The 22,415-nt window shown below is 35.4% G+C and overlaps 1 protein-coding gene across 3 annotated transcripts in view; it reads left to right on the forward strand.

The window, feature by feature from the left end:
• The window catches only part of LOC106057439 (uncharacterized), a 42,324-nt gene that overhangs the window by 18,094 nt on the left and 1,815 nt on the right, over window positions 1-22,415 (forward strand). For 2 of the 3 annotated variants that reach the window (XM_056008837.1, XM_056008838.1), the window contains exons 4-12: window positions 2,675-2,857; window positions 6,677-6,833; window positions 9,953-11,230; window positions 11,799-11,957; window positions 15,523-15,696; window positions 15,809-15,976; window positions 16,736-16,838; window positions 18,020-18,141; window positions 18,684-19,536. In XM_056008837.1, the coding sequence (XP_055864812.1) occupies window positions 2,675-2,857; window positions 6,677-6,833; window positions 9,953-11,230; window positions 11,799-11,957; window positions 15,523-15,696; window positions 15,809-15,976; window positions 16,736-16,838; window positions 18,020-18,141; window positions 18,684-18,977 (2,638 nt within the window). In that variant the 3' untranslated portion in view covers window positions 18,978-19,536. Of the gene's footprint in view, window positions 1-2,674; window positions 2,858-6,676; window positions 6,834-9,952; window positions 11,231-11,798; window positions 11,958-15,522; window positions 15,697-15,808; window positions 15,977-16,735; window positions 16,839-18,019; window positions 18,142-18,683; window positions 19,537-22,415 lie in introns of those variants that run through there. The other variant, XM_056008839.1, reaches the window with a different exon arrangement.

A 22,415-nucleotide genomic window follows, 5' to 3' on the forward strand; every position in this document is an offset into this window, starting at 1 on the left:
GTATTGAGAAAGTGATAGGATCACAGCTTATTGAGAAAGCTAAAAGCATGAGATTGCGCTAAACAAAAATAGTTTCTAGTCGCGCAGATTTATTATTTGATTTAATTACCACTAATCCAAACACACTTAATACAAGCTTTGTTTTTTATGTTTTTCTTATCTATTCTACTTTTGTAACATCTTTGCTACACCAAAAGAGCTCCTTTAAAAATGATAAAAAGTGATTTATGATCGAATAATAAATTTAGGGCAAATGAAGGATTTAAGAGTGGCCTTGGCCAGGATTTTTGTGTAGTTTCAAAACTCTTTAATAGCCTGTAAACATGCATTTAGTAATAATACAACTTAAAGCATGTCTTATTTGTGATGAAACAAAAAGTACTTGGATATTCGATCTTTTTTTTACACTTATATATATATATATATATATATATATTTAATAAAATGTCATTTTTGAAATGTGGAAACCACCTTAAAGGTCATGGAGAGCTGCAAAGTTTCGTAACTTTGTTAATCAGGCTCTGGTTAGGGCATACTTTTTCATAATAGTGTTAATAATAGAATATGTGAATGTTTAATTTTGAGAACCCTTGTATCAAGTAAAGTCTGAGCCCTGACTCTCAGCGTTATCCTGTGAAATCAACGAGACAGAAGAGACACTGATAAAGACAATTAGGTTTACTACTAGATGGAAAACTGTTTTAGAAATGCTAATTAAGATGAGGGAGAATGATCAGAACCCCTATCTTTATATGACCTTCTTTCTTTTTAACTATTTCTCTCCTAACTGACGATGTCAACGTTGATTCCACCAGAATGTGGTAAATAATTACGGAGAGAAAGAGTTAAATATATTGCTTAAATTATCCTTTTTATAAGCTAGACTAAACCTTGCCCTAGAATCGTAAGCTTCTTTTCTTCTAGCCAGCTTTTTTTGTTTGGCAGCTGAGCTGTAAGATCTTTTGCAGTCTGTGCTATACAGACTGTTAGTTATGATGAGCTGTAAGATCTTTTGCAGTCTGTGCTATACAGACTGTTAGTTATGCTGAGCTGTAGTGGTAGCAGGATATACCTAAGGTGCACTAAAATAGGGCTTTCAAAATGGATATGATTCACAGTTGGGTGGGGGAATTGATTACAGAGGGGTGGGTATCGGAATTTATTGTGTTGAGGTGATAAGCTTCACCATCCTGACTGTCAAGGTGTGTTTACGGGTTCATCTAGGGGGTGACATACTCCACCGGGTTTTCCACCTCAACACTAAGTATTTAATTCCTGCCGGGGTTCGTCTGCCCGGGCACCCCTGACAGTCTATAAGTTAATATATTAGTTAATTATATTTTTAACATATATCAGTTAACAACGAGAGTTTAAATACAACAGTTTAATGAATCGATGATATAATGTGACATGAATAATGAGTAGGTACACATAAATTATTACAAGGTCAAGAACAAGTTAGGCATATTATTCATCTAAGATATTGTACACCTTAATTGCATTGCAACAGTTCAGCCTGGGCTCATGATGGCCACAGCCCAATGCCATGGACGATAGCCAAGTAGGGTCCATACAATAACATATCCTACAGATCAGGCTTGAGTTCTGCAGAGTCACCAGCCTTCTTTCATAATACTGGGGGAAAAAAACAACAGAGCCTTAACAGAGGGCTCATCCAAAGATCTGCTATTCAGAGCAATGACGCCAACATAGCGCGTCCTTAGAGATAGTGCACAAACCATTATGGTGCACACAAAAGAAAAACTGCACCTAGCATAGAAGCAGCTCCATATGCGTAGGATTCTGACCCTGAAGAAAGCTTGCAGGTCTGATAAGTTGGGTTTTGTGGATTTACAAGTGATATGTTCTCCACAAAGTTTTTTCTTTACTTGAGCGACATGTTGAGAGATGGACTCATCATCATCATCATCATCAAACTCCTTTTGAGTGAGGGCTTGAGAGGCTCAAATCCTCTCTTGCAAAAGCCCTGGACAGAAATCCTGCTGTCTTATGTAGTGTATACCAAAGATGAAATGACCGGGGATGAAATGACCGGGATGAAGTGACCGGGGTTGAAATATATATGTATATATATATATATATATTAACAATTTTGACTACATAGGACTCACCAATTATCAGGTCGCCGCTCTCTCACGATTTAGCACCGCACAATCTACTTCTGATATTCAGTATAAATGAAATGGCGATCCGTGAAATTTTAAACTGAAAACTAATTCTGAAACTTCACATACGAAATTCCATACACTGATGACTATGTCTCTCTACGCTTTCATTAAATGTGCCACCAAGTCCCATGTACAGAAAACATCTCTATCCTATCGTTCAACACATTTCACTAGTTTATCTCCGCACAAGCTATTCACACGACCTTTATAAAACAAAACAAATATCTTCTCATTTTGACCTATCTACGCATTGCTAGTAATAAAAAAGGTATTTCTTCGTTATTTAAAAAAACGTTATTTAATGCATCTGATTTACAGTGTATAGATCAGATCATAGTATTTTCTTGTTTGATGAAGTACTGTATAATTATTAGAATTACACGCGTTGTTTAGTTTATTCCGTGATTTTGTGTCTTCTATTTGTTTCATTATCACTGGAAGTTTGAGCCTATATTTGTTGTCACAACTTTTGTGTGCTCTCGCAGTTCTATTATGACTCTGTGGCCTGAGAAAATGATGCCCACTGTCCAAGGCTGGGTTAACTATCCCGAGAATCTCGTTTTGACTAGGGTGAAGGACAACACCACTTTCGGCAGACTCCAATCACTTGTCAAGTCATGTGACTGCGAGCCTGCCAAATCAGCACTGAAAGAGATAGACAGCAAGCCGTAAGTATCCTCTTAGACATACCTTTAGATAGAAGATTCTAACGTCGAACATCCTACAGAACGATGTAGGAAGACAGTGAGACAGGGTTCGAACTCAGAACAGTGGGACAAACTGTCTCAAGTGCACAGCACACAACAACGCACTTACTTTATAATATTTAAAAAAAAATAATTTTAGTGTTGTATTAGTACAACAGTTATATTGATAAAATGATATTTACTATTCACTTTTTTTAAAAAATAAAATCAAATGTCAGCGCCATCCTTGGTTCTTTCTCATAAATAATAAAATAAGTAACATTAAAAAAAAATTTGTTTGTATTACATGACAACACATTTCAATGAATTGTGGTTTTAGTGCTATCGATGGTGGGTGTGTTTGTTGTCATGTAGCTTTATTTTCTAAATCCAAGACGCCATTTCTAGTTTCTAATCAGCACTTATTTGGATGAAGGACTACAAAGCAAATTTTGCGTCAAATATTTCATCAATTGAAATGTATACAAAAATATTTCGGTTATTCCTTTGCAAAAAATAGAGAAATTCATCGTTTTCCTGGTGACAGCGACTGTTTTGTTGATCTGAAATTCTGCTCAATGTTATTTGAAAATTAAAAAGAAAGTAAATAAACAAATACTTAAAAAAAGAGGATTATATAAGGGAAGCACTCAATATTTACAGCCATGCTAACGCAATACTGTAAGATTTAACTCCCATTTTCGAGACGAAACAAAACCAATTAATTTTTATTTATTCATGTTTTCTTATGAACAATAAACATGCCAAGTTTCAACTTTCCCCGAGATTTGGAGGTGGGAAATAACTTCAAAATTTGTACCAGACAGACAGAAGGAATTGAGAAAAGCTGTGTAAAAAGAAGGGAAATAAAGCCATCAATTTTTAAGCTAATCGCTAATCATAATTTTAAAAATGTATTTCCAAAGTCAGATCTGTTGAATCCTTATATTCTACACTTTGTCTCCTTACAGTGCATTTTTGTTGATAGTATTGCTATCTATTGTATATTATTTAGACATTTAAATGAAGTTTTATTTTCTCGAAATTTAAAGACGGTTTTTAATCATTGTTTTTCCGAGTGTCTTAAGTTATTTTGACTACAATGTCCACACTATAGATATAGTATATTTATTATTGGGACTACAATACTCACTATTTTGACCCGAATGTGGACATTTTATTTGTTACTTAACTTTCTGTAACATCAAAGTTACAAATATTTACCACCTACATTCTGCAGGATCATTAAAAGCGTTTCAGACATCAAGCTCAAACTTGCGGGGAAACAAAACGCGAAATGTCACCCAGATACCAGCATAATGTGGGGTGTTTTTGTTTTTTAATGTCGAAATTTTATTTTTACTCTAGATGTGTAATAATTATTTATCTATTGCGAATTTCCGCTATACAGAATTATAACCTTGGCTCTATATGAGTCTAGATAGAGCCAATGTCACTGTACAGTTCCCTTTTCAGTTTGCCAAATTTGGATTTCGAAAACGGTTTTAACAATTTTCCTAGAAATTTGACAGTTTGTGTATATCTTTGGAAAAAAAATACTACTGATTAGGTCACGCTCCGAAAACTCGCCTTTGACCGTTTTAATTTTTTAAAATAGTATCTTCTTAAATATTAAATTTGGTCTATATTAAATACTTTTCACTGGGGATTTCCGCACTCACCTCAAATATTCCCATGTATACAGTAAGGCATTGAATACATAAATAGACGTAGATTAACGCTTTGCGCACCGTTTTATTTTGAAATGAGCTGGACTGTATTAGAAAAACTAGATTGTGCCAGCTCAATGGAAAGACCCCTTTGAATATTAAAGAATTACTAGTAAGTAACAGTATGAGACATTTCTACCACTATCAGCGTATAAAGGAAGAATCGATTACTTATTTAATTTATTTTTTAGTTTAACAATTTTACACTATATCTATAGAAAGGTTACGAAAGTACCTCATACTCATTCGAATCATTGTCTGGTACAATGAGTACCATATCAATATAACCACCCATTGTCGCTAGTAGCGCGGGCCTTCATTTCTACTTGACATACGTTACTTGACCCAGACATGTTCACCATGTTACCTCATCCAGGTGTGTTCTGTTTAGAGGCGTTAAATTAGGCGTTGATAATGAGGTGATGTATGTGGGAATCATCAATAGGGTTGACCTTAGTCGGTATGAAATTCAGCTATTTTTTTATCAATATCAAGCGTTATCAAGCGTATATCCACACACTCGTCTGTCTGTCTGGTACAAAGCTTATATCCACACACTCGTCTGTCTGTCTGGTACAAAGCTTATATCCACACACTCGTCTGTCTGTCTGGTACAAAGCTTATATCCACACACTCGTCTGTCTGTCTGGTACAAAGCCTATATCCACACACTCGTCTGTCTGTCTGGTACAAAGCTTATATCCACACACTCGTCTGTCTGTCTGGTACAAAGGATGCACACGTTACTTCACCCACTTCCCATTCTCTGATCAAGTGGAAACCTTGCACAACTATTCATTGACGATGACAACACATGAAACAATCAAAAAAAGTAATCCATTAATTAATAAGTATATTTTTTTCAGTAAAATGGAGTTAAATTTTGCAGTATTGAGAGATGGCAGTAATCGCAGTTCTTTCCCTTATTTATAGCTTTGTTTTTTAAATAAGTATGTTTGATATATTGCTAGTTTTTTTTTAAATCTCCTTTCTATTGTAATCACTTAGTTCTAAGGAAATCAGATCCAAAATATCAAAAGATTATAAAACATTGATGGCCTGTACAAACTTAAAAAATCAGGATTAGAAAAAAAATCATTTTGTAAAAGAGAGTTGTGGGGAAAGGTGATGGGGGAAGAATAGTAATGTAGATTAAAGTTCTTAAAACTTCAATGTGAATATATCAGATGCAGAGAAACACAATGATCTTGTTTCTTCTTGATGCAGGAATTTGTTTAAACACATTTCTTTACTGTTGACATTTGAATGTTGTAGGAAAGGGAGAAATGTTCAGAGAAAATTAACTGGATTTGAACATAAGATTTAGTTCACTTTTTGTTTTCTAGTAAATACTTAGGGAAAAGCTGTTATTAGTTCTTTGTTTGTCTCTCACTCTCTTCGTCTGTCAAGATTAAAATTCAACAACTAACAGTGTTTAAAAAAAACAATTAGTCGTGTTAATCAAACTGTGCAACGGTTTCTTTAGTATTCTGAATGCGAAACTTTTTGTTTTGAAATTAAGCATGCAAGCTACTTTTCAAACTCAGACACCGTTGTTGTTTTTTTAGTAAATTAAAGAAAGTAAATTAAGTCGCTTTTTTTTACCATGTGATTCATGGGGCTGATAATAGAAAACTCATCTGCTTTTATGACCGATGGTCAACGCAGATGTGTTGTAACCAGCATAACAACGAACAGCATTTGCTTCTTCATAGAGTAGGGTCAACTCAGGCGCATCCTGAAAAGTCACAGTCCTCTTCACAACTCGAGCTCTATTCCTCCCTGTATCAATCGCTCACCACACTTTATTTTCATAAAAAGATCTACATTCTGAAATACTGTAAAAGTCCGTTCCATCCTCTAACCTTTCATTTCAATATTGAATTACACTTTTTCTTTGTCTCTTTGTAATAATTATTCTACATTCCTTATACATTTCTATCTAATAACACAACCATTTTTGAAATAATACCGCACATCCAGGGACCAGGAAAATGTCACTGAAGCAAGATCACTATTATAAAAGAAGTAAATTTGTAATTTTGTACTATTTTATTTTCCTTTGTTTCAGGATGTGCAAAGAATACTTGAACACGCCCTTTTCAGACATCGTCTACGACAAAGCCAGGCCTCCGGATTTTTTAACTTCCTTTGCTAATCTTGCTCTTGGCTGTCTTCTGTATGCCAGATATGACAAAGACACTACAGGCAAACAAAGCGTTTTCCAGGTAGGATGAGCTGGCTATGACTATTGAAAAGGAACAAACTGTGTATATGAATCTGTTTACAAAAAAAAAAAAGTTGTGTTTTTTAATTCCGTTAAAAAACAAATTACTATGTAGTACTAAGGAAGGTATTGAAAATGTAAAAAAAAAAATCTAGTTTTGCACCATTGTGTTATTTTTTAACTGAAGATTATTTGATATTTATCAACAATGGACATACTTTTTCAAAAGCTTTATGCGTATCTAAAAAGGTATTAACAATGATAAGATTCATATATTCTAAGTTCAATTTAATCTTAAATACACATTCTTACACTACAGAGCACCAACAATAGTTGATCGATTATTCATTAAGAGACGCATTATGGACTTGTATTCCTTGTTTATATCTCTGCTGGGTAGGGCACGTATCCCGTATGGGAGTCGAACGTATTATCGTATGCCAAAGACAGTCTTTTTTTGGTGAGCTAAAAGGTGGTCGACGTAACAGAGGTGCCCCACAGAAACGATTCAAAGATCAGCTTAGGCGTCAACTTTCCTTGGCTGACATAGAAGAGAGCAACTGGTTGCATGCGGCCTCAGAACGAGACAGCTGGAGGTCAATTACGAAAGCCACGGGATACACATTTTAAAACAAGAAAATCCGCTGCCGAGGACAAACGTAGACGGCGAAAAGAAAATCTAAATCGACCACCTGCGGACAATGGTTATGCTTGCCCTGGATGTGGCAAAATATGTAGGTCACTGCTGGGGCTGCGCAGCCACGGGAAATACTGCACGCCTCACTAATCTTCGGACTGGAAGACAAGCCTTATTATTATTATTATATCACTGCTTATAATGAATTGTTATAAACAGTGGTGTATCAAGGTACCATTGGACTCGGGTTCAATAATACTACATTAAGCCCCCTTCGATAAGATGAGAGAGAGACTCGAGAGTGTAACTGAACCAGAACTGTATCCAATGTATGAGTAGGTTTCCAAGAAAACAGACACGAAAGAAAGACAACCCATTAATTTACATGTAACTTTAACTTTGTTTAAAACCAGTTGAGTTTTTTAAATATTTTTTTTCTCAGTGTAAAACAGAAAGCAAAAAGGAATGTACACTGTGATGATCATTTCAAGTTGCAGTCAACTTGATCTCTCAAGAACACAACTCAAGCAGATAGCTGGCATCATTTGAGAAGTCTCAATGCAATTTTAAAATACTGTAACTAGAAGTCAACTTCACAGTAGACTCGCAAATTCTGAAAAGTGCATGCTTCCCTATATGAATGTCGCACATGAATTGAGCTTGATAAGGGCCGTCCTGTCAGATCTGGCTTAATGTTTTAAAATATCTACTTCTTAGGAGCCATAAGTGTGAAAGTCACGAGGTCAGTTTTGTGGTCTGCTTTATTATGAAACATTGTTCAGTGTTTACTTTTGGAACTATGATGCAGACTTCTGACACATCTCCCGTGTAGGCCGCTCACATAGGCATGACCATCAATCGCGAAGCTTTTCAGCTGCATTCTTCCCAACGAGAAGCTTTTATATGAGATCACCAATAAAGAGGGTCTTCCACCGTCTTCAGGTCATTGTCAGACTGAGGTGTCTCAACCACCCATAGAAAATGTATCCACGACATTGAAATAATATGATGTTTGCAGCAGCAATAGAATTAGAATTATTCCAAAATATTTTCTTCCCAAAATTTTTAACTTTATTTTGTTGGTTAGTAATTGAGTGGTGTAGAACAAAGGTTCTCAAATAATCTACATAGATGCATAGTATATAAATTATTAGGTCAAAGATTAGTACGTAAAAGACATATATAACAGAAATGAGGAGCAAATTGTTAAAATTAATCGGATAAACAGGCTTTTAGCAAAGAAGTCATTTTAATTGTATACAATTTTCATATTTCTGCGGACCCCTTGGGGTACGCGTACACTATTCATGAATTGCTGAGAAATGCAATAAATAGCGAAAATATACTGCGATTCATTACATCAATTCATGTATTACAACTAGTCAATACTTACAGGCAAAAAAATGATAAAATAAAAACATAATTTTGCTAGTGGTGTACTTTTACATTATTTACTTATTTATTATTATTATTAGTAGTATTTTTTTTAAAACACTTTAGAATTTAATAAAACATTGTACTGGCTAGTTAAGAGCTGCATTCATTACACTCGATAAACATTATTGTATTATTCTATTTACAAACACACCAGATTTAATTTAAGAACGTAAACTCTACAATGGCTTGTAGTAAAGTGCTAAGACTGTGATGACTAAGTGATCTTTAGGAATATTACTAAAATGAGTCCTTATTGACTCCTTATTGACTCCTTATTGTACAGCACTTGCATCATTCCTCTTTTCAAATCGTATTTGTACATTTGCAAACTACCAGTTACTGATTATTAAAAGATCTATGAAACAGTCCAATGGATTGCATGACATTTTGTAAAAGGTTCCTTCTACACCCAAGGTCCTCTCTAGGAAAGAGTTTGAAAGATTCGCAATCTGAATGTGCCTAGTCACGATACATTGCAAGCTTGAAGTTCAACATTTGTATTGAAATTTCTTTTTTTTTTCGAAATAGCGACTGATTATGTATACAACTTAAATGAATGAATGGCAATGTCTTCGATTCCGTAGATTAAGTACGAGTGCAGTGTTTAATGGTGACAGCTTGCCGCCAAATGCGCCAAACGGCGCGGGAGGATCTAAGTCTTAGTATAAGTTAGCAGTGATTTACTTGATTGCGTTAACCCAGCACAAGATAGACTTCCATCTTTTTGTTGTTGTCTGTCCATTAAAGTAAATAATCTGACTGGAATGTCTCTTGGTTCCTCTGTCCCGTGATTACGTTATCGGTCTCTTGAGTTCATCTGATAGACTTGTATATGATTTTCACCTTATTAGTTTCTGTGTTATGTTGAAGGTGTGACATGAAACTGAAAAAGTTGTGTAGTCAAAATTCTTTTGATTCATCGATATTCAGTTGATATCTAATTTAAAAGGTTCAATCTATTTCATTCAAAACTTAGATTCCTCATTTAATGCAACGCAAAATATTTCGAACTAAATGTTTTAAGTCTTTTACATTTCTCTTTTCAGAATGAGCTGAATTTTTGGCTTACAAGCAATCCTGACATTCAGTTACACTTAAACAAATTGAAAGAAATGATTATAACTTTGTCTATGAACAAGAATACAGGTTTCGGTGAAACTATAATAGATGGACACAACATAACATTAAAAAATGATACTTTGAATTCAGAAAACAACACAGGTTTAGAAAGTTTACCAAATCAAGAAAATAAAACAGCTTCAGAAAGTAAAGTAGACCCAACAAATAAAGAAACTCCAACTAGTCAAATAGTTTCAGAAATTAAAACAGCTTCAGATAGTAAAGTAACTCAGGAAATTAAGACAGCTCATGAAAATAAAACAGCTTTAGGAAATACAACAACTCAAGATAGTAAAGTATCTCCAGAAAATGAAACAGCTTCAGATGGTAAAATAGCTTCAGGTAATAATACAGTTCCAGATAGCAAAGTAGCTCCAGATAATAGGACAGCGTTAGATGAAAATTCTTTTAAAGTAAAAAAGAAAACTTCATTAGACAATCGTAAAAGAAAAGACAGTGTTATTGCGAAAGCTATAGCATCAGCTAAACAGGATAAGACGACAGATGTTGACAATATATTTGCTACAACTGGTATCAAGAATATAGCGACAACACTAAGAAAAGACAGTCAGGATAAAATGACACATAGTGCTTCCATCCTGCCAAATAACAAAACTCTAACGTCAGATAATGGAACCATAACAGAAGAGAAACAGAGTCCTACGCCAGTTACCTACAATAGTACATCGTCTACATTGGCAAACAGAATAATAGTAACATTAAACGACCACAATACAACGTCCAACATAAATATAGAAACGTCAGATAATAGAATCAAGCCAGGGAGCACAGTGACACCAAATACAAACATTACAATACCAAAGACAGATCAAATAAACCGTGATGCCGGAAATGTTTTCAGACAAAAAGATTCCCCATCTATGGATAACAGCACAATACCTAGAGCTAAGCAGGAAGAAGAATTAAACCGGACACGACGTGAAGTCGATCCAGTAAAAGTTATTTTAACCTCGACTGTTGTCAACACCTCAGGTAATGATGTCAATGTCTCTCAGAGTAATGGATCCTCTCCCATCCCAGATGCACACATTTCCCCACCTGTTTCTCAAACTGTGAAACAAAAGAACACTACCTCGAGCAGAGTAGCCAATCAGATCATTGACTCACCCTCCTACTATGGGTTAAGCTCTTACTTAAAAGGCCAACTAAAAGATGGGAAAGAGACTGTGCTTGTACCAACATGGGTGAGTCAGAACAAATTTTTTTTTAAAATTATTCTATAAGATGTTAAATTTATATATTCTTTGAATAAATAGTTTATGTTCGTTCTTAGACAAAAAAAAAAAAAAAAGGAAATTCAAACTGCGCCATCTCAGTTATCCCCTACTGGTCTTGATAAGAGTCGAGATGTGACTTCCGTTGATCCCCCATCTTTCTCTTAAATAGCAGACTCATACTTTTTTATTCATGGCATTTTAACGGAACAATTCGGCCCCCTAAAGTCTTCCCTTAAATAAAGTTAAATGTTTATTTTGACGATGAGGATAAATATTGAAGTGAACAATTCAAACAAACGAGCGCACAACTCAATAGAAGAAATGACAACTGTTTTTATTAGGAAGAAGATTCATTATGATATTATTTCGTTTCTTTTTGTTACTTTGATTAATTTCATCTCAAGTTTGAAAGGGGCCACTGCTGTTTCTTCTAAACTATATTTTAATACTTTCTCATCCCTCTCCGTCATTTATAGTGCAGAGTTCAATGGTAAGGTGTATGTTCGTCTACAGTGTTAGATCCTTGTTGTTGCAGATATCGTTTGATAGGCACGGAGACGTCAAGGACTCCAACAACAATCTGTTTCGCAGCTACAATAGCATTGACCTGACCACCACAGCAACTGTCCTCCATGCTTTGATTTTATCTCACATGACTGGGTTCGTGAATCTTGATGTTGAGACTGAGCTAATGGTCAGTGTCTTTTGTATCCTTTACTGTGTCAAGCCTTAAGAAATACAATCTAACTTAGGATCGATCAAACATAGTTCACAGTTTTGATTAAGTTTTTTAAAGACGTCATGCTGTTTATTTATTTTACTATTACGAATCGACCCAAAAAATAGAATGCTATATTGAATTTCACTCTTCCTCGTCCTCGCCAAGCATGTGTCAACAAAGACCAGTCCCAAGACTTCATAAGTGTCGGGGTTGTAATTTCGGCCAAGTGTCGTCTGGCCAAATACCCCTGACAGTATATCACTTATTATATTAGGTAACTAACAAGATAAAAAGTAACCGCAATATCTGAACGTCTACTAGTTAACAATGAGAGTTTATAGAACAAAGGTTTAGTGATTCAATGAGAGTTTATATAACAAAGGTTTAATGATTCAATGAGAGTTTATATAACAAAGGTTTAATGATTCAATGAGAGTTTATAGAACAAAGGTTTAATGATTCAATGAGAGTTTATATAACAAAGGTTTAGTGATTCAATGAGAGTTTATATAACAAAGGTTTAATGATTCAATGAGAGTTTATATAACAAAGGTTTAATGATTCAATGAGAGTTTATAGAACAAAGGTTTAATGATTCAATGAGAGTTTATAGAACAAAGGTTTAATGATTCAACGAGAGTTTATAGAACAAAGGTTTAATGATTCAATGAGAGTTTATAGAACAAAGGTTTAATGATTCAATAAGAGTTTATAGAACAAAGGTTTAATGATTCAATGAGAGTTTATATAACAAAGGTTTAATGATTCAATGAGAGTTTATAGAACAAAGGTTTAATGATTCAACGAGAGTTTATAGAACAAAGGTTTAATGATTCAATGAGAGTTTATAGAACAAAGGTTTAATGATTCAACGAGAGTTTATAGAACAAAGGTTTAATGATTCAATGAGAGTTTATAGAACAAAGGTTTAATGATTCAATGAGAGTTTATAGAACAAAGGTTTAATGATTCAACGAGAGTTTATAGAACAAAGGTTTAATGATTCAATGATAGGATAGGACATAAATGATGGTTATACATAATATTAAATAGTAGACCAGCGCGCCTAACTTATTTGAAATTATGCAACATAATAATAAGGCTTGTCTTCGAGTCCGAAAATTAATTAGGAATACAGTATTTCCCGTGGCTGTGCAGCCCCAGCTGTGACCTGCATATTTTGCCACATCCAGGGCAAGCATAACCATTGTCCGCAGGTGGTCGATTTAGATTTTCTTTTCGCCGTCTACGTTTGTCCTCGGCAGCGGATTTTCTTGTTTTAAAATTTGTATCAGGCTTGACTTCAACAGAGTCCCAAACCTGAGTCCCTAAATGAGAAAAATATGCATTCCTCGTGACCGCCATTCACATGATTTTAATGACAATGACTTTACAGCAACAAAATAACGAAGAAATTATAATAACCTAACTTAGCCAAACTGGGGAAGAAAAACAACAAAAAGAAAGTTACAGCCAAGGATCCGTTACCCAAACAAAACAAAAAGAAAGGATCCGTTACCCAAACAAAACAAAAAGAAAGGATCCGTTACCCGAACCAAACAAAATGAAAGGATCCGTTACCCGAACAAAACAAAATGAAAGGATCCGTTACCCGAACCAAACAAAAAGAAGCAATGACGCCAACAAAGAGCGTGCTTAGAAACAACGCAGAAACTATTATGGTGCACACATGGAAAAACACACTTAACAAAGAACCAACTCCATATGCGCATGACTGTACATTTAGCTATACTATACACTAAATTATAAAGAATTGTTTGTGTCAGGAGAAAGTTTTTATTTTGCCAAATTAATCCACTAATCCCAACTTTGTGGTACGCCTAAGATATAATTAACTTCTTCTTTGAAGGAACGTCTGTAATTTATAATATAAGATAGATCTTTATTCTCACCAAGAAGTTATACCATCTAAAATAATAATTATCCTGACAGAATTACTGTTCGTTATGTAAAAGCTTAGTGAAGTGATTAGAAAGGATTTTTTTTTAAAAGAGGATTGTCATCATAAGAAGGGTTTACCTCATTTTATGCTTTACTATGACATATATTTATTGTATTCGTCAAACAGCTATAGAATATTAAGCATCTTTAGTATTAGAAAATATATTAACTCCGTTATATATCTAGTCTATACTATAGAAGTATAATGAGCCTCTCCCGTTCATGTGTTACCAGGATTTAAAATTGTTTATTATGGCAGAGCATCCCCTTATGAAATTTCAATAAACGGGCCACACTTTAACGATCCCAAAACATACTAATTAGCTCACATTTTATTTCCTTCTCTCCCTCTCTCTCTCTCTCTCTCTCTCTCTCTCTCTCCATAACCACCCATCTTTAAAAATATATATATATAACATGCGCATCGAAATTTCTCCGAAGTAGACTTTTTGAGTGATGTTGAATGACCTGCTTTATAAAGCCACTGTCACACACACGCACATATTCTTTTGGTCCGCATATTTTATCACATCTGATACAGGCAATGCTGTTATCTGCAGGGGTCTTTTTAATTGAGAGTGTTATGGAGAGTGTACTATGTTGACTTAGAGATAGCTTTGACCTAAACAGTATTGAATTTAAAACAAAACTCTCAAAGGTTAAAAACATTTCTTTATATTACGAAAGGCTATTCAAACATAAATGTAATATATTAAATAATATTATTAATTTCAAAACACATTTAATCGTGATAATTTGTTAAATGTCATGAATTAGGTTAATCCAATGTAAATTATCGATTCTTAACAATGCCAAGAATGCTAGATTTAAAAGATCCCTTTAGCCAGTCAATTAAATAATAGAAATAAGTTTGTGCTACGAGTGATGGAGCTTAGAAATTTAATTTTATAGTGCTTAAAGTGCAAGAAATGTATCGTATTCTAAATAACACGGCTAATCATAATTTGTGTACATTAGATTCACCAAACAGCCAGCTCTTTATTATTAGATCTATGTAGTTTTTATGTTTTTATGTATTTAAAATTTCCTTTTTTGTTCCAATTCTGTAACATAATAGATCCTTTCACTTCACTGTCTTAACTATAAGCAAATCATAAATCAATAGCTGAACTGAAGTTCATTTGAAACAAACTTAGCTTGGAAGTGAATATTGTAAATCATGATTTTGTGTACAATAATTTCTGTTCACTCATATTCAATTCACAGACCTACCACTTGTGGTATTCATTTTTTAAAATCTATTTTTCTATTACATAACTTATATCAACTTACTCTGTCTGTCTGTCTGTCTGTCTGGTACAAATCTCGCACATGTTATTTCTCCCACTTCCCTTTCTCTGATCGACTTGAAACTTTGTGTTATTGACATTGTCGAAGACAATAAATGAATCAAAAAAATTAACTAATTAGTTGCTTAATTTGTAGTAATTAATTAATTAATTGCATTTTTATAGAAAAAGGAAATAAATCTATTCAGCGATATAATAGTAATTGTGCCTTTTTTTTCCATAATATAGACTTTGTTTAAAAATAAATATATATATTTTTGGCACAGAACCTGGTTCTTTCTTCACTCCGTCTGCTGACCTGGTACGTGTCAAACATTCATGAGCTCAACACTTTCCTTGGGGTGTCCAGGTACCCATCCAGATCCCAGTTGTTTTGGATCCTATCTAGAACGGCGTTTCAGTTACAGTCTGTACAAGCAACTTCTAAACATATGTTCAAAGTAACTCCACTTAAAACTGATCATTACATTAACAATGTCAGATGTATGCTTCTTACGACTCGTACTATTAGAACACAGTATACTACAATCATGAACTTTTCTTGTTTTCTAGTTTGCAACGAAGGAGATCGAGGCATTTCTGGCAACTCTGCGTAAAGATATGACATTCATCATTTTACAAAGCATAGTCGATGGTGGCCTCGGAAGTGACGGAAAAACACGAGTTCACGTGGATGAGTTCCTTGGCGTAGCTGATCTTGACAACAAAAACGCTAAAAAAGTACTAAATTTACGTAACCAATTGTAGTTCTTGTTTTGTAATGGCCTTTTGTAGTACCATTGTATTTTATAAATATTTACTTTTTCTGCAAATAAATCACTATTGTAAAGAATATACAACAATCTCTATGAAATCGATTCAACTTCTTTACAATAAATTAAGAATCACTCTGTGTCCAGGAGGAGCGGTGGCAGAGCGGTAAGGCGCTTGGCCACTGAACCGGGGATCCCGGGTTCGAACCCTTTTGAAGACTCGGATTTATGAGTCCACTTCCACCCAGCTCTAATGGGTACCATTAGTTTGGGAAAAGTAATGGCGCTTAGTTGTTGTGCTGGCCGCATGACACCCTCGTTAACTGTGGGACACAGGAACATATGACCTTTACATCATGTGCTCTTATAGATCGCAAGGTCTGAAAGGGGAACTACTTGCTTTAGTCTTTAGCAACTGTTTGCGTCCACATATGGTTCATTGTATTTTATGTATGTTTACATTTTGTGACTAGATCCTTATGGGAGAAATAGGAAAGAAGATACCATATTCTGTTCGAAATCAATTCAACTTCTTTTGAATAAGATAAGAATCACTTTATGTGTCCACATTTGGTTTACGTTACAAAATGTCTTTAAAGGGATACACAAATTTAGGGGGGAATGGGTTGATGGGCGATTTAGTTAGGAAGTTCTAGATCTATATCGAAAGGTTTATGTTCATATAGTCAGCGGTTGAATCTGATTGTTCCAACAAATGTATCCATAGATTACAGGAGATGACCGTCTCTTCGCCTCTGCTATGGCCATCAACACTCTAGTCTCCACGTGGACAGTCCAGCAAGAGGACGGGACTCTCCAGTTCATCAAAGGTAAAGGCGATTCTTTTGGTGTTATGGAGTGTATATGTGTGTAACCAAGGTAACGACTAGGCAATGAGAGCAGGTGTTTTGGGGTGAAGAGTTTCTGATGAAACAACGAGCTAGTCTGTCAGAATGTTCATAGAAGTCACGTGGGGGAGAGTTGAAGAGCTTTTTTTTTTTCGAGAGACGAGAGATAGAGAGGACGTGTTTTTGTAGTGAGTTCTATCCTACTTTATTATTTCATTTGTTTCTGCATACATCTACTTTCAAGTTGAATTGATAAAGTATTTAGAAAAAGTTACATTAAGTATTATTTAATCAAGAGGTTTGTTCAAGTTTATTCATAGTTCTATATTAAAATTGTATACGCCTACATCGATTTGGTTTGTACTGTCTGCTTGGAGCTACACACCAACGACCGACCAACGACAATTGGTCACTTTTTACTGAATATGTTGCATTGGATTGGTGACGTAACTGTATAGTCACTCGAATGAACTTGAATTTGATCGTAGAGGCCATTAAAAAGTATATGTCATTTGACTGTATATGTCACTTAACTCTATTGGTCCTCTCACTGAATAGGTTATTAGACTGTAAATGTCATTAAAGTAGATTAGTGATGCATTAAATTAAAAACAAAACCTGTTTTTATTGTTTTGATACGACTTTTGTTCGCACAAGTTAGTGGTAAGGTTGTGATCTATTTCCAGTTGACTTATTTCATCTCAGATGCGTTTGTACAATGTCAAATTACAAATTTAACATAAGAATTAAAATCCCTTTTTTTTCGATAATTTAAACATTCAATTACAAATATTTATAAACTTTCCTTGACATATATAGGATTTTAAATTCTACTTTCAAAATACTCATGTCTACTTGCTGGCGCCATCCCATGAAATAGTCTATTCTTTCATCAGCTTTTCTTTTCCAGACTAATCCCGTACTTCTTCTTCTTCTAGCCAGCTTTTTGCTGTTGAACTGTCAGCCTTTTTGCAGACTGTGCCAAGGAGAAATACTTTGCTGTTTTATCCCGTACAGCTTATAAATAAACCATTGGCCCATACTTTATGTACCTTTTCTGTTCATGTAATTCCATCCTTCCAAAATTCTTGACATGCACTGGATAATATACACTAAACATATCATTTATAACATATTTTGTCTTCTTTTTTTTTTTTGAACAGGGACTGACGACTCTGTTCGCATTGCCGTCAATAGTTTGGTGAATTACGTCAGTAGCTCAGTGGACGACAGCAGCACACGTCAGGACAACGCATATATGACTGACCAGGTTAAAAACTGTCAGGTGAGGTTTTATAATAAGAACTCAAATGAAAGGGCCCGGTACATTGTTTCATTATCAATGATATACCCTAAGAGGCCTTGCACTTACCCATTGGACCTGAGACACACATATACAGCATATATAAGTTGTCATAGGTGAAAGAAGTTATGGATTTCACAACCTATAAAACTGTAACTGTTGACTAAACTAGTAAGCTTCATGCAGCCATGGTACAGAGATGAGATAGTAGTGTCCAGCATAAAGTTTACTTGTCATTCAAATGATCAGTGAGAGCACCAGCTACTTAAAGGAAGAACATCAGAGCCAGTCTTTTTAAACATACTATAAATTAAGGGGAGGGAATTAACACAGTTTAGTTATTAAGAACTAAATAATCGCTCTATAAGTTGTATAAAGGGGAACATTTGTTTTTCAATTTTTTTTTCTTTTCTTACTAAGAGAATAGAATAGAAAGTTATAACGTTCTATACTGCATAGTAACTTTTGCCACACCCTGTCCATCACCCTGTTATTTTATTATGAGCGTTTTATTCCATTTTCAGACATTTTCAGCGCAGTACCCATCTAATATTGTCACCACCAGGGAAGGGAAGGTTACATCAACGGAGGAAATGAGTTACAAATTGAGGTACGGAGTTAAAGGAGTTTACTCGCCGGAAGCTTACCAAAAGGAATTAGAAAGCCCTAGATTTAGTGAAAGGAAACAAGAGAATGACTCTAATCTACTCAACACACCGACATCTTTGTTTCGCTATTGGTCGAGTACCGCGTACACTAAGGCTGCCTGCATACTGGCCATTGCACAAGCTGCCAATCTTCAAGTCGGCCATGATTAACAAAAATGTTTGAATTCGTTTCTAAACAGAACAATATTTTGGTTGAACAGTGATTCTCTATTTAAACATAAAAGTCGTACTGCTTTTAAAGGGACGCAATGAATCAAACTTTAAATCAAAATTGTTCTATGAATTACGTCCCCTTCTTTGTCTTCCACCTTTTTATATATCTTTACCTCTCTTTTCTTTCTTTCTTTTTCTTTCTATATCTATCTCTCTCAATTAATATATATATATATATATATTCTATCTTTCTCTATCTCTTTTCTGTCTCTCTTTCAAACACTTGTTTCTTCTGACTGTAGTGTCATGTTTCTCAAATCGCTGGATTGCTGCGAGCAATAAAGTTGATCCAATAGATACTGTGTCCAGAAAAAAAGCAAGTCTATTCAAAGAAGTGAACTCTTTGATCTACTCGCAATGACATGGTCTAACAAAGGTGTCTGCTTAGCTTTAGCATTGTATTGATTGGTATCATCCTAGGTCTGAGATACAATACTCATTGAAAATTGTATGAACTTGTATCAAATGTAAATAAATGTTGAATAAGTTATAGTAATTCCAAACGTTTTTACCTTTGTCAGTGTGTGCTAGTGTGTGTGTATGTGTCAGTGTGTGCTAGGGTGTGTGTGTGTGTGTCAGTGTGTGCTAGTTTGTGTGTGTGTGGGTGTCAGTGTGTGCAAGTGTTTGAGGGTGTCAATGTGTGCTAGTGTGTCAGTGAGTGCTAGTGTATGTGTGTGCCAGTGTGTGCTAGTTGTGAGTGTGTCAGTGTGTGCTATTGTAAATGCTGGCCAATATGTGATTGTGTGCTAGTGTGTCAGTGTGTGCTAATGTGTCAATGTGTGCTAGTGTGTATGAATGTGTTAGTGTGTGCTAGAGTATGTGTGTGTCAATGTGTGCTAGTGTATGTGTGTGTGTCAGTGTGTGCTATTGTAAGAGTGTGTCTGTATGTGTTAGAGTGTCAGCGTGTGTTAGTGTGTGTGTGAGTGTCAGTGTGTGCTAGTGTATGCGTGTGTCAGTGTGAGCCATTGTATGTGTGAGTGTGTGTGTGTGTGTCAGTGTTTGCTATTGTAAGAGTGTGTCAATGTGTGCTAGTGTATGTGTGTCAGTGTGAGCTAGTATGTGAGTGTGTGATAGTGTGTCAATGTGTGTTAGTGGATGTGTGTGTGTCAGTGTCTGCTAGTGTGTCAGCGTGTGGTAGTGTATGAGTGTGTACTAGTGTGTGAGTGTGTGCTAGTGTATGTGTGTGTCAGTGTGTGCTATTGTAAGAGTGTGTCTGTATGTGTTAGTGTGTCAGCGTGTGTTAGTGTGTGTGTGAGTGTCAGTGTGTGCTAGTGTATGCGTGTGTCAGTGTGAGCCATTGTATGTGTGAGTGTGTGTGTGTGTGTCAGTGTTTGCTATTGTAAGAGTGTGTCAATGTGTGCTAGTGTATGTGTGTCAGTGTGAGCTAGTATGTGAGTGTGTGATAGTGTGTCAATGTGTGTTAGTGGATGTGTGTGTGTCAGTGTCTGCTAGTGTGTCAGCGTGTGCTAGTGTATGAGTGTGTACTAGTGTGTGAGTGTGTGCTAGTGTATGTGTGTGTCGGTGTGTGCTATTGTTTGGATGTATCTGTGTGTCAATGTGGGCTAGTATCTGAGCGTACATGTTCTAAAATCGCTCGTCTGACATATCCGGTAGATGTCATGTCGTAAAGTGTAATATATATCTTTATCAATAAAATGCTATTAGTTTGTAACCAGTTTAGTAATTAAGTTAAGAGCATTGCCTGGTTGTGCGGTTAGCGTGCTTAACTCATAATATAGACGGTCCTGGGTTGTTGTTTTTTTTTTTACATGTTTAGGATGTTCCTTTAGAGTTGAAGATAGTTTACTTCCTAGTCCAAACAGCGGGTCGACGGGGGATCGGAGCGGGTTGGGTTTGAACTAGGGACCATCGATAAATCCGAACGACAGTCCAGCGTGCAAACTGCACGACCAAACAGGGTTCATACCCTGCTCGCTGCCATTGCCCGTCGGCCAGCTAGAAGTTAATTATTTTTAACTTAGAAGGAACATCCGAAGCATGTAAAACAGAAAAAAGAACATTTTTGTACAACGGCTAATGAATCTTTGAAACATTATTACTTTAGACCATCAAAATTAAATCACGTCTTGAATCGTCCTTGCGAATAGGCGGATCCGACCGACAGGGATCCGATTCCAACGGGGGCCGCCTCTGAGTTTGTGTGATAGCCGAAACTCTCTTTGTAATCTTGTTTAGCTTTTGATTTATGACATGTATCTTTTAAAGAATGTTAAGTTTTTGAATTTAAGGTTAACTTTGTCTTGACTATTTTGTTTCCTCTGTTGTAAGACATTTTAAGAAACAATTGTGGGGAAACCCCTTTGAATGAACAGGTATCAAGCAAACCTTTAAAAGAAAAAGTGTCTAGAAACCCTTTAAATGAAAAATTGTCTAGATACCCTTTAAATGAAAAATTGTCTAGATACCCTTTAAATGAAAAATTGTCTAGATACCCTTTAAATGAAAAATTGTCTAGAAACCCTTTAAATGAACAAGAGTCTAGAAACCCTTTAAATGAACAAGAGTCTAGAAACCCTTTAAATGAACAAGAGTCTAGAAACCCTTTAAATGAACAAGAGTCTAGAAACCCTTTAAATGAACAAGAGTCTAGAAACCCTTTAAATGAACAAGTGTCTGGAAACCCTTTAAATGAACAAGTGTCTGGGAACCCTTTAAATGAACAAGTGTCTGGGAACCCTTTAAAAATGAACAAGTGTGTGGAAACTTCTTTAAATGAACAAGTGTCTGGAAGCCCTTACCAATTGGTTGCGAATGATGTAAAAAGCTTTATTTTGACCACCCAGATTTCGACCAGCATTAGCCACCTATGTTTATCGTAATTTATTCTTAAATCAGGCTTCCCCACGTTTATTTTAAGCCCTCAAGTGACTTCATTTTAGTCTCACTAAACTCATACTAAAAATAAAGATGGCAATTAAAAATGATGGCTATTACTGAGCCATTGTACTTTAAGAGCTAACGATTCTTTGCAGAATTAGGGACTCCTTTCTATGTATTATTAGTCTAACCTGCTTAAAGTTTTGTATTCTAAATAACAATCTTTCATTCGATTTGAGAGCCAGGCACATTTTCGACATACTTGTCACGAGACATCAACTTCGCAAACTGTCGCCGAATCTTATGGAACCAAGCCCCTCCCGCTTCATTTCACTCTCTGATCAAAGGTTTCGAGAGGCAGTATTTAGTCCGCAGGCCGTAGTTTGGCCTCATTAAACAAAAAAAAAGACAACTAAATCAATACTAGCCCTATCCTTTTCTAAACGTGAGAACCTTTGGTATAATTACTTCTTGACACTGTTTACAAGTCCTCGGAGCCCTCGAGTCATTGACTCCCCCCCCTCTTTCAGTTTCTAA

Source organism: Biomphalaria glabrata, chromosome 13, assembly GCF_947242115.1.
Source record: "Biomphalaria glabrata chromosome 13, xgBioGlab47.1, whole genome shotgun sequence".
Taxonomy (NCBI): Eukaryota; Metazoa; Mollusca; class Gastropoda; family Planorbidae; genus Biomphalaria; species Biomphalaria glabrata.